This window comes from Xiphias gladius, chromosome 8, assembly GCF_016859285.1.
Source record: "Xiphias gladius isolate SHS-SW01 ecotype Sanya breed wild chromosome 8, ASM1685928v1, whole genome shotgun sequence".
Classification (NCBI taxonomy): Eukaryota; Metazoa; Chordata; class Actinopteri; order Istiophoriformes; family Xiphiidae; genus Xiphias; species Xiphias gladius.
The window spans coordinates 20,400,118-20,412,299 of NC_053407.1; the positions used below are offsets into that span (position 1 = coordinate 20,400,118).

Here is a 12,182-nt window from a genome sequence, read left to right on the forward strand (position 1 = left end):
CAGAGCTCACAGACTTTCAGCTCCAGCTTAATCCCTCGTCGTGCTGTTTTTTAAGAATGAGCTCATGCCACCAGGCGTTGCCAACCACATTGCTGACCATGCTTTGCTACACCATAAGGAGACATTGCTATTGCTTTTAGGATGGCACTGGGCCCTACTTTTCCTACTTTGTCCCTAACATCATTACTGACCCAGCATACAGTGAGCCATTCACATTAGTTTAGAATTTACAACATGAGCAGCACTTTGGTCTGTTTTTCACTGTTTAAGAGACCTGGTTCTTGTTCAAGGAATATGCCAAAACCCTCTATCAATCAGGGTTGCTCCCTCGCTGCTTGTACTATAAATAAAGAAAGAAACAACCAGAAAAAACAGATTCTCTTTCTACCCAGAGGTGCATTCATTCATAAAGGCAACAGCACACCTCTTTGGGACTAGTTTAAAACATACTCCAGTATCTCATAAAATTTTAAACATCTATTCACTGTCTTCTTCCAGTACCTTGTTTGTCCCATGTTGGGGATGCTTTTACAGTATTCAAGATGCACTCAGGTAACACCAGGAGCTAATGCATTCCGTTTGTTCTTGATTGCCAGGTGGTCAGAAGCAGTCAGGGAAAAATAATATTCTGCACATGAATAAACTTAGATGGAAAATTGGCTTTCTGATACTGGCAATTATTTGGGATCTTATTTTTGCGGAATAGATTGTCATAAAACACTCATTTTCCATTATTGATTAGTCCTCACTGTGTGTATTCTGTGTGTGTGCTTGAGCTCTGAGAGACTTTTCAGCAAAGCCAATATTGTATTTGTGAATGTGTGTTTTGTTGCATTGTGTGGTGTGCTCGTACTTTGTGCCTTAACATTACTCCTGGTGGATCCAGAGAAGTGAAGAAAGCCCCCGGCCCATCAATAGTTGAGTAGGAGCAAGGTTTTGTGTGTCTGTAATGAGGCATACCACATCGCATCATTAATATTACATGCTGGCTTAGGGCCAAGGGATGTGCTCTGTGGTGTATTCAAGTATAAAGTATGAGCATGAGCATGCTGGTATGAGTTCTCTGCGTACAGTGTAATGAGTGTTTTGCAAGACTTAAGTTTAGGTGCACTTGCAGGAGGTCCAGTTTGAGTAACAGATTAATGTTCTTAAAGGTTTAACAGACAGCAAAACAGTCCACAGCGGTTTGTAATACTCGCAGACAGGATTTTACAACTCTGGAAAGTTATCATGTCGGCCACTATTTTATCTTTTGTTGTGATGATTGAAAGGCAAACAGCATAAGTACGGCGTTCACGTTGCAAAGTTATCCTCCAGGAATGTATGCTTGCCCGTCTCCGATTGGCCTTGCTGGATGATTTCGCATTGCGTTGCAGTAAAAGTTGAACCTGGTTTAACTTTTTTGCTGGGTGGCCCTGCATTGTTTTGCCAGAGACACCCACCGTGGTGATGGACTGGCTCAATTCAAATGAATAAGGGACTGCATTTTTTCATGCAGGGCTAAACTTGGCCTTACTCTGCCACCCACCAAACCCATCGTCCAACTCTAACCTGGCAATCGAACTTGAAACAAATACTATGATATATTTCCACAGAATTAAAGTATATATTTGTGTGTGTTTGTGCATTTGTGCACTTGATTTGTAAACTAGATATTCTGAATCATATCCAGAATAACTCATTTAAGAGACAATGAGAGTGTATTTGTTATAAAAAGCCTGTAATGCACTTTTATGCAGTTTTATTTAACAATCTCCTCTCACCTTACATTTCCCATAGTGAAGCTGGCAGTCTCTGCCAGTGTCACAACAGGGAAAGCCTAAAATTGAGTCCAGATGTTTGCATGAACTGTGCACGTATGTTTGCGCACACATGCTCACACACACAGAACCTGCTGATGTTGTTGGATAAGAGCGTCGGTAATAAAGTTCACCCCCATTCCCGCCTCATCCCCCTCGGCCAAGTGAACAGTACTCAGAAATGAGGTATGGACAAGAATGTTAAAGGCTACCATCAAAGGCTGCCAGCCTCTTCCTTTAGATCTGTGGGTGTGTGTGTGTGTGTGTGTGTGTGTGTGTGTGTGTGTGTGTGTGTGTGTGTGTGTGTGTGTGTGTGTGTGTGTGTGTGTGTGAGAGTGTGTGTGAGAGAGAGAGAGTTTGTGAGTGTGTTTGTGTGAAGTACCCCCACAGGTAATTGGATCTCATCTCATCTCATCTCAGCTGATTGGCTCATCCGTCTGATGCGTTCCACAGGCGAGTGAGAGAGGGGTGTTAGGCCTGTCTAAATAATTTAGATCTTGCATTTGTATTGATCAGGTAGCGCTGCTCTCCATAGGCCTCTCCACTACTCCCTGTCTCTCCATCCTTCTTCACCCCTGTTCTTGTTTTTTCGATTGTAACCTTGTGCCCCTAGCTTTGCCTCCTCTCCAGTGTTTCTCCCCCCAACCTCCACATCAAACAGAGTGCAGGTACACTGCTGCGAGGAAGCAGAAAATGCATGAAAAGGGAGTAGATGGGGAAAGTGCAGCAGAGAACATATTTACCATGATTTCTCAAATGAAAGTGAGGCTGAACGAGAGAGACTGGAAGAAAGGTGTAAGCAGTGGATAAAGAGAGAAATAGCATGGTGAAGGCAGAAAAAATCTTTTGTGTGTGTGTGTGTGTGTGTGTGTGTGTGTGTGTGTGTGTGTGTGTGTGTGTGTGTGTGTAGCCCGTATGCAATTGTCTGTGGAGAGTAATGGAGTGTGTGTAACCTTGGTGATGCAGGTCAGTGGAAATGCAGAAATTAGCGTATTGTGTGTACTGAGGGTGGTTAAGCCTGGTCAAACTTAGTGTTTTAAACCCAGTCCATTACTCCATTAAATACTGCATCATGCCACGGCCTTGGATCAATACAACATCATGTAAACACTGATAGCATGTCTCACTACCCTCTGGAATGGTTTTGTTGAGTAGGTAATGTATTCTGTTAAGCAAAAATAGCACAAAAGAGGAGCACATACACAATGTACACATGATAATTGCTTGTTTGAATGAGAAGGCCTTTTGCCTACATTCTGTGGGTATTGCGGTGCAAGAGGTGCACTACGCAACATGAATTGAATATGATAATGCTTCTGTTGCCAAGCAAAATATCTCCTTCTCACAATACGGCTTCTTGTACCCGCTGTACGCACTGATAGAATTTGGCAGTGCTCAGAGCCGACAAGAAAAAGGGAATACGGAGAAATTACTTGTTGCTCATACAGCGTTTTTAGAGCCATTCATACAAAGAGAAATATCTGCAAATAACTGAGATGTTGTATTTATTACTTTAATGATACTGTAACAAGGCCTGTTGGATGGACCAAGAGTGACTGCAAACAGCTTTGTCTTTTGATTGGTTAATATTCAGAAGTAATTTACGTTTTTGATTGTAGGTCAATTAAGATATAGCTATGGAGTGTAGAGAGTATACTATTCTTTGACTAATGTTGGTGTGGCTCTTTCTATTTCGGATAGAGAAGCCAAACATATACTGTAGTTGTGCATTTCTTTACTGTTTACCCTGTTAACATGTTCAATTTTTTGTTCTGGAAATTTTCAAATTCTCAGCGGACAACTAAAAAAAAAAACATGGACTACAAAGTTTTATTGAAGTGTGAACTATGTGCTTGGATTATATATCTTAAGTGGGCATTTTTTAAAGAAATGGGCAAATCAACATTAACAACCATTTAATTTACTGTTGTATTCTGTAGTGGAGCAGAGAGCATATGGAGATTTAGTGCTATTGCTGCATTTTTGTATAAAGCCTGTGACAAGAGAAGAGAGGAGGAAATGTCTGGATATAATAAAGAGAGTTGTGGAATGAATTATTGAGGCTTTGATATGGAGGAGAGCTGCGCTGAACTGTGCTCTTAAGACAGGGTGTAGCACATCCAATACACACAGACACATGCAGAACACACACTTTGAGACACACAGAAACGCTGGGTGCCTTGTGTGAGAAAGTGTTAATGGAGTCACCCAGACAGACAGGCAGGGAGACTGGGCCACACAGGACTCTCCTCTGCCCAGATTCCCACATCGAAACACACCAAGCCCAGAAGAATAAACGCTCGAAGACCAAACTGACATGTTGCTATTGTTACTAAAAACACACCAACGCCTCCAGTATCTCCTCCTTTTCCCATTTAGTTTTCGCCCAAAAGCAGGGGGATTCCAGGGTCAGGAAATAACAATGCCTGCATCGTTCCCAACGGCAAAGGATTTTATGTGTAAAAGTGTATTTTTTTGTGAGCATGTTCTCCTTTGAGCCGCAGTCTGTTCCCCTTAGCTCTGATCTGTCTGGCTGGAAGCAGGCCAGTGGCTGAGCTCTTTTCCTCCAGTGATGCAGCTGACTCTGTGGTCCCGTCACTCAGGGTCTTTGTTTACTGGGTGGATCAATAGTTAACTTGCTGCTGAAAACATTAAGCTGTAGACCTGTACAGCTGTGTAATAGACCGGCTATTTTCTGTTCTACTGCTGTTTGTGGTGACCTGTGATGAATAGAGGCTTAACTAGGCTATCAGGGCTACAGCCACTTAGCTCATCCCTCTCTTCTAATATGGTTGTCAATAGGGACAGGCTTTGGTTAAAGTGCTGTGATTTGTTCAGGAACGGTTTGATTACATTCTGGAGCTGTTGGCTGTGAGACAGACAGCAAGGTGATGTTATCATATTGTTTTCCTTTTGTTCAACTACTTTAAACATGACCCAAGCCCCCATCTAGCAGTTTCTTTAATTGTGCTCCAGTGTGTGTGTGTCTTTGTATTTCTTTGTGTGTATCTGTGTGAAACGTGGTTGCTTTTGCTTTAACACCTGCCGGCACATCTGTGCACTTTCCTCGCCTCTCTTCCTGCAGGGCGGTTCGTGTCATTGGCTTCTTATTTAATGGTCACTTTACATTTCTGTTTGTTAGCACCTGAGCTCCTTGCTCATTAGCGACAGGATGTTAGGGATCCGTATACAGTTGTGTGATTATAGTTCCAGACTTCCTGTCCACACGCATGTACGTCACACTAACTAATTACCTGCACAGCCTGCAAACGAAGTGTGAACATAACTTAGTACTTAGACACCTAATCAGTGGCAAATTAGTTAATCTCCTGCTCCTCTTGTGAGTTATCAACAAATGGTCACGAAAACATGAGAGAATAATGTATTAAAATTCATAATTTACATTTATGAAGCAATTTCTGTTTTGCTTGGGAGCTACATGACATAACCAATTGGATGTCGAATTGCAGCTACAGCACGAGAGTAACACCAATATGAAACGTCTTCGTTTTTTTCTCTCTCTTCAGTAACCATCTCTACAAGTGTATCCTTTGATGGTCTGCTGGTGACTGGCCTCTACACCTCCACACCAGTGCAGTCAGCTCCCATCCCTGCTCCAGCTGCCTTTGGCTTCGGTAAGTCCTCATGAGATACCACTGTGGGCTCTTTGGAATGGTTTCCTCACCAAGGCTTCTTGTGCAAGTGCCAGCTCCTCATTAAATGCTCAACTTAGCTTCACCTTTTAGCACTAACAAACCATCAGATATTCTAAATAGTATCTTATTGCTGGGACTATTGGGTATCACAGTGAGCACAACCCAGCTCAGATCTACATCCGTTCCCAGAATGAGTATAAGACCACTTCCCCACTCCTGTTGTGAAAGGCCGTGATGGATGAGGAGTGGGGATGATGTGACCATGGGTTCGGCCAGATGGATTTTCATTGAAGTTTGAGAGAAAAAAAAACAGAAAACTGTATATGAGATGATGAAAAAGGACATTAGAGGGCAAGGCAGAGAATATATGTTAGGCCTCAGAGAGACAACACTAAACTTCAAACAACAAAGAAGAAAATCTTAATGTTCAGCAGGTCAACTGGTCAAATATTAAGGTAAGGGAAAGGTTGAGTGGTCCGGTTGAATAAAATAGCCCTTTTATTTACCTAAAACATATGTTCCTGTCATTATGATATTGAAAAGCCATTCAAGGATGAAGATTTTTGGAAATAATTTAGGAAAGGAGGGTACTATTTCATTTTACTGTTGGTTTGCTGTAGAATCCCTTCATGATATATTAGTACTCTAGTTGTCAAATCCCAATTTTTTTTTAAATAAAACAAAATTAATACATTTAGTCTTAAAGTTGTTTCGACAAATGCAGTCTAATTACACAGTAGAGCCAACTGAATTAAAGTTAAGTGTGACCCATTTCTGGACACACAATAAGGATTTTTAGACTCAGATGAAATGTGTGCGGATGGAGGCCCTGTGTGCCCTGAGCAGCCATAAAGAACTCCTTAGAGAACAGGGCTACTGGCCCAGAACTGCTGCCCAGCAGGCTCCCCTATCCTGACTAACTCCACTGTTCGTCAGACGCTGACTTCACCCCAGCCAGGGCAGCTCTTCACTCTTGGCAGCACTGTTTACTGGGGAGGCATCCAAGCAAGTGTTTCGTCACCTTTGCTTCACTCTCATTAATTTGAGAAGTTTTAAGGGAAGGGCTGCACAGACTGATAGGCAGCAGCTTGTGGAACTGTGGCATGGTGTGTATTTAAATAAGTCTGCAAAGCCTTCCGTTACAGTGTGCGTAATCTGCTAAGCAGTGTGGCTGTCCAGGTTTCACAGTGCAGTCACAGTCAGTCCTCTGCTGAAGAGCTTTCTGCACATTGCCTCTCTGCTCTGAATCTCCTGCATCCTCTCCCAGTTGGGGCCTCAGGACTTCATGGAGCTATGAGCACACACAGAATCAGTGTTGTCATAAAGGTTGAACAGAAGGATGATTTATTACTGCCACCATAGTCCTCTTCTTAGTGTCCAATGTGGGACTGCTTTCTAAATTACAGTTTGATTTTTCATTTACTTCCCTTGTCTGCACAGTTATTAGGTAGATGGGATTTTTATGAGAAACTCTTCGTAACCTAGTGGCAGCAGCCTGGCTGGTCTGCAGACCACACTCTATGGCAGGGTGTCACATCTTGGGAGTGAAGGCTCTTCAGCCTTGGGAGGCCCTGAAGAGGGATGCTCGCGGAGAGAGTTTCATCAATGAGCTCATAGAAACCTGGAGCCATGAGAATGAGACACCACTGGATGTCTATTGTTGTTGTGACAAATATTAATAAATATGTGAGGACAAGAGGGTCATGCAACTCCATGAGGGAGTTTAATGAGCCTGGTGTTTAGTGTAGAGTATCTAGGATAGGGTGTGGCTCTCATCCCCGTCAATGGAGGAATATAGGGGACACAGATACACATGGGCAGCGACATGAGTACACACACACACACACACACACACACACACACACACACACACACACACACACACACACACACACACACACACACACAAACACACTTAGAATTCAATAAAGAAACAGAAACAGCACTAAACAGCACATACACTCTCTCCAACTGTGTACAACTGTTGGAGTGGCAGCTGGCTGAGTGAACATGTGGTTGACAGATGAATCAGTGCAGGAACCAACATGAACTCCAGCACGGGAAGAATTATACCACCAGATCATTGCACACACAGGGAGAAGACCAGTGGTAAATTAAGATTGCTAAATATTTCAGAGATTCGCAATCGAGTTAATGTTAAGCAAGAAGAGGGGGAAGACTGTAAAGTTAGTAGATCTTTTATTTTTGCTGTGTTGATGTTGGAGAAAAAGAGGCTAAGAAGGAGAAAGAGATAGCTGGACGTAAAGGAAACATGAATGTTTGAAACTGAAAAATAAGGACAGAATAAACAGATAAAGGCAGGGAGCGGTGGATACAGAGGGGTTAGTGTTTGTACACTCAGTGTTAGTGTTTTCGTGGGGATGTCTAGTGGTCGGCGTGGTCAGAGCTGTGGCAGCGAGCAGACAGGATGATTGCATGCCAGCCTATAGAGAAAGAATGCCCCTTGGCCTTCCATGTCACCCTTCACTGCTTTCTACGGAAAATTCATTAAACCAGTGCATGTAAATGTTCATGACAACACTGTGTGCAAATACGCAGGCTCTATCACTGGTCCTCTTCTTTCTCTGTCTTTTGTGTTTCTCTTGTTATGGTCTGTCATCTGCACTGATGTAAACACCCTCACAAAAAAACTCATACAAAAAAAACCATGATGTGGAGACAGAGAGGTGAAAACTTTACTGGCTTTCAATCCCTCTGAATAACAATGCACTTCATGGTACATTTGTAATAAAAATGTGAAGCTTAGAGGAACTGTCTTTTTTACTGCAGCGTAAGAACTCAACACCCACTAATTGTCGAATTAGCGTGATGAAGAAATTGGGCAGCAATCAGGGTAGCCTGAACAGTGCTGGATTTTTGGCTTCTGGGCTGAGCTGCTGCTCCGGTTGCCCAAGGCTCATTCCTCCTCTGCCTAAAGGCAGGAGATCACCCACTAGCCATCGGGCGGCTAACCACAGACCTTTATGATGCTGTAATCGCTTTGCTATGACTAGCGCAGAGTCAGACGAACTGGAGCTTAAAACAATGTTATCTTTGGGAGCCATGTCCACTTGACGGCGGGAGAACACAGGAGTGTAAATTGACTGTGTTTTTTTTAAATGTGCCCATAAGGGGCCTGATAAACTAGTCTGGCTGAGCCACAGCCACGGCAATGATTCTGTTTCAAGGTGCCAAGGCCTGGCAGGAAAGACTCAACATGTAATTTTGGGCTTCATGTAGTCACAATATACAGTTAATGGACAAGGCGTAAAGTGATTCATTTCATTCTAGTGTATATTAGAGTTTGACAACCTAATTACTCATCAGAGACCTTTGCAGCATGTTTTATAGTGAAACTTATAAACTCTATGTCGGTATGTGTGTGTGTGTAACTTGTGCGGAAGGGATGTCTATACACACTGCCAGAAAAGCAACATGAGACTGGACTGACTCAGCTGCTGGAGAATTCCAACTGCTTCGTGTTTTTCCCTCCTTTGACTTTTATTCCATTAAGAGCTCTTTCTTTCCATTTTAGCCTCTTGGCTTTCTGAAAGGGACTCACACCACGTTCAAACTGGTGTCTGCAAAGATTTTGTGATGAAAACAAGGACTCATGTACTTTTTTGTAATTTTGATTTATTTGCTATGGGGACACAAATGAACAGTTAACTGTTGTATGTTGCACAGCAATGATGAGTTGATATATAGGACCCCCACAGGCCAGAGCCTGGACGGAAAGAAACATGTCCCATGTGGTCTGATTTTTATTGCTCCCCTAATGGCAAAATGTTTCCCATCACATCATTATCCATTCAAACACAATGTCAGAAAATACATATAATTCTAAAAGTCTCAGCTAAGTTGTAATTATGATGATGAAAAAAAGGCACTTGAAAGGAGGAGAGGTCTTTGAAAATAGACAGAAGAGGAAAATGGATAGGCAAAAATGCCACCTTGGGGCTGACAAAGTGTTTGAGATTAAGGGAATAAGTGTGGGTGGAGAATGAGAGGAGAAAATTGGAGAAAGTGTGCATGAAAAATGGCAAATACGGACCAATGAAAAGGAGACATTATGTGAATGATATAAGGAGGGGGAAGGAAAGGAAGAAGATGAGAGGATGGTGTTCCATCACTCCTGCTGACGGAGTGGCTGATTGGTGTTGCCTTGCCACTGCTGAGCTGCTGAGAAACTGGTCATTGATGGATGGCTCATTTGGGGGGGAATGCTTATTTTTTTTGTTAATTTGCATATTTGTATGTATATGTAGGGGGTTTGGCTGCTGTTAGCAAGGATCAGTCCCTATCTCAATATGATGGATCTGGCTGTCTGACAAAATGGACAGCTTAGTGACAGGGACATCCAGCCGACACTCTGTCCCCATGACGGATGGGCTCATGCTAACACACAGCCGGATTAGAGATGAAATCCTGCTGCACCTTGACCTGTGGAGGAGGGGCCAGAGAGGGTGTGCAGCCAAAAGTGTGAATGCCATCCACACATTTGAAAGGACTCATGCCGAAGTGGAAACATGTAGAAATACACAATAACGAATGGTCTTTCTTTCCTATTATGCACAACTATACATTCAAATCCAGATATCTACACACTCATCCATCTCAAGGTTGAAGGTCGGCTGTCTGCACCCTCTTGCCACCAAACCAGATTGAATGTCAGCCAGAATGTCAGACTATGAGAGATGGCAGCTCATCATGTCGGTATTTACAGAGACACATTACTTCCTACTGAACAAAGCGTTGTTTTGGAACCTCTGTGTTTCCTCAAACACAGTACTAACAGTCCCAGGAGAGCACAAGTGTGCTTCCGCATACCCCCTCCATCAATGGGATGAAGAAGAACTGAGGGGGAGATACTGTGTAGGGAGAGATTGATCATAAAGAGGAATGATATAGAGAGAGGGTAGTGCAGGGAGGAGAGAAGGGGCAAGGGAAGAGGTTCCCAGGGGGAGAGAAGCTGTCAGTCCCTAGGAGACTTCAAACACACTGCAGCCCTGTGATCAGCCTGCTCCCTGGCTCTCGGCTGACAGCTCCCTGACTGCGCCGCTTAGACTCCTTCATATACACACACAGAGGCACACGTACACACACACATACATGCTCGCTACCATCAGAGCTCCCACACTCACTGACTTATCCACTCATACCACAACGTATTCAAATTCCATTTACATACGCACACTGGTGCTGATTCTCACACTTAGGATGTGCATCTGTGACACATTTGCTCTAACATCCATCCTCACAATAACCTTGAACACCGCCAACGTTCCCAAGTTGCCACTCTGTCAAGGACATTGCACAGTCCCAAATTCTTGCTACGGAGCTGTTGGCTGAATGGGGGCAAGGTGCTGGTGGTGGTGATGACATTAATAATGATCATCGAGACTTATCTACGCCATTACTCCTTTTCTGCTCAGGGCTGAGGGACCCAGAATGATGAATTCATTAGTGCAGAAGATGAAATGAGTTGTCAGGGGCAGGGTTATGTATGGGAGTTCATTTGTGTTCTCTGCGACACAGTGTTAGATCAGACTGGAGATCTGCTGGGTCGGCTTGCTGTAAATCTCTCTTCTTTGCTGGCACAGACCCCCCTCCCACCGCACTGAGCCTCTGCTCTGTCCCTCCCGTTGACTGACATGTCCTCCCCCACCGATCTCACACTGCCTGGCGGCTGCCAACAGGTGGCTCAACATTTGGGTGCTCTCCACAGGAATGCTTGGGCGATTATGCATCACACTTCATGTAGCTTCTTTCCATGCGCAAAAACCTATTTAGAAGTGAAAAGGAACCCCGAACAATTCAAGCAATTCAAACATAACACAACATAATCCATTATTAATTTCAGGTAGACCCACAGCAGACTCTTGACTAGTGCACTAATATTAGCCATACATCCTAACAGCACAGGTTTTGCATCTCAGGTGCGATGGTACAGTAAACCTGCTGGAGCACTGCTGCTGGGAATTTAGTGGTTCACTTAGTGTACACTAGCTCTCTTGAAAAACATAGTCCCTTCCCTGAACTCCCACGGCTTCACTAGGTGTGCCTGCATTTGTATGTGTATTTAGCATTCAGTATGTTCATGCGTGTCTGCATCTATTTGTGTCTGTGAGTGAAGGTGTGTATGTGTGTGTGTTTCTATTTGCTTTTTGTGAGAGCACACAAATATTGGTATGCACATGCTGAGCATTTGAGTGCTTTTTCCTTTCTTTGCTGTATGCTGTGCATCAAACGTATGGTAAAAAAAGGTCCAGGGTGACACAGAGAGCAGAAATAGGGGAAAGCAGGAGCTGGACTGACTCTGATAGAGATTTCAAAGTGGTGTGTGAGCTGTTGGGCAGTTTTATTTTTTATTTTTATTGTTTTTTTATCCTGCAGGAGAGAGCAGCAGGCGTAGGCTGTTTCTCCCATGTGTGGTCTCTCTTGAGCAGAGCAATGTTATTTTCTGCCATGCAGAGAGGTTGGTTACATGCCAGAGAGAATGAGAGAGGAGAGAGAAATAAAGATAGAATAAAGACAGAGAGAGCTTTGAATCAAAGACTGCTCAGTTTGACACATTTCTGTGAACACTAGTGGGTTTGCATCATTTCAACACAGGTAAGCTGACTTTGAAATTTATCTTTGTTGTGATATAAAACTCCTTATACTCCATACCTCCAAATGCACCTTGCGAGTGTGTGGGCATCTGTGGGTTTGGTGTGCAAACTGA

At 43.4% G+C, this 12,182-nt stretch overlaps 1 protein-coding gene across 1 annotated transcript in view; it reads left to right on the top strand.

Moving 5' to 3' along the window:
- Nucleotides 1–12,182, top strand: part of reln (reelin) — a 102,519-nt gene that overhangs the window by 23,736 nt on the left and 66,601 nt on the right. Inside the window, exon 4 of the mRNA XM_040131962.1 lies at nt 5,327–5,434. Coding sequence (XP_039987896.1) covers nt 5,327–5,434 — 108 coding nt within the window. The remainder of the gene's footprint in view (nt 1–5,326; nt 5,435–12,182) is intronic.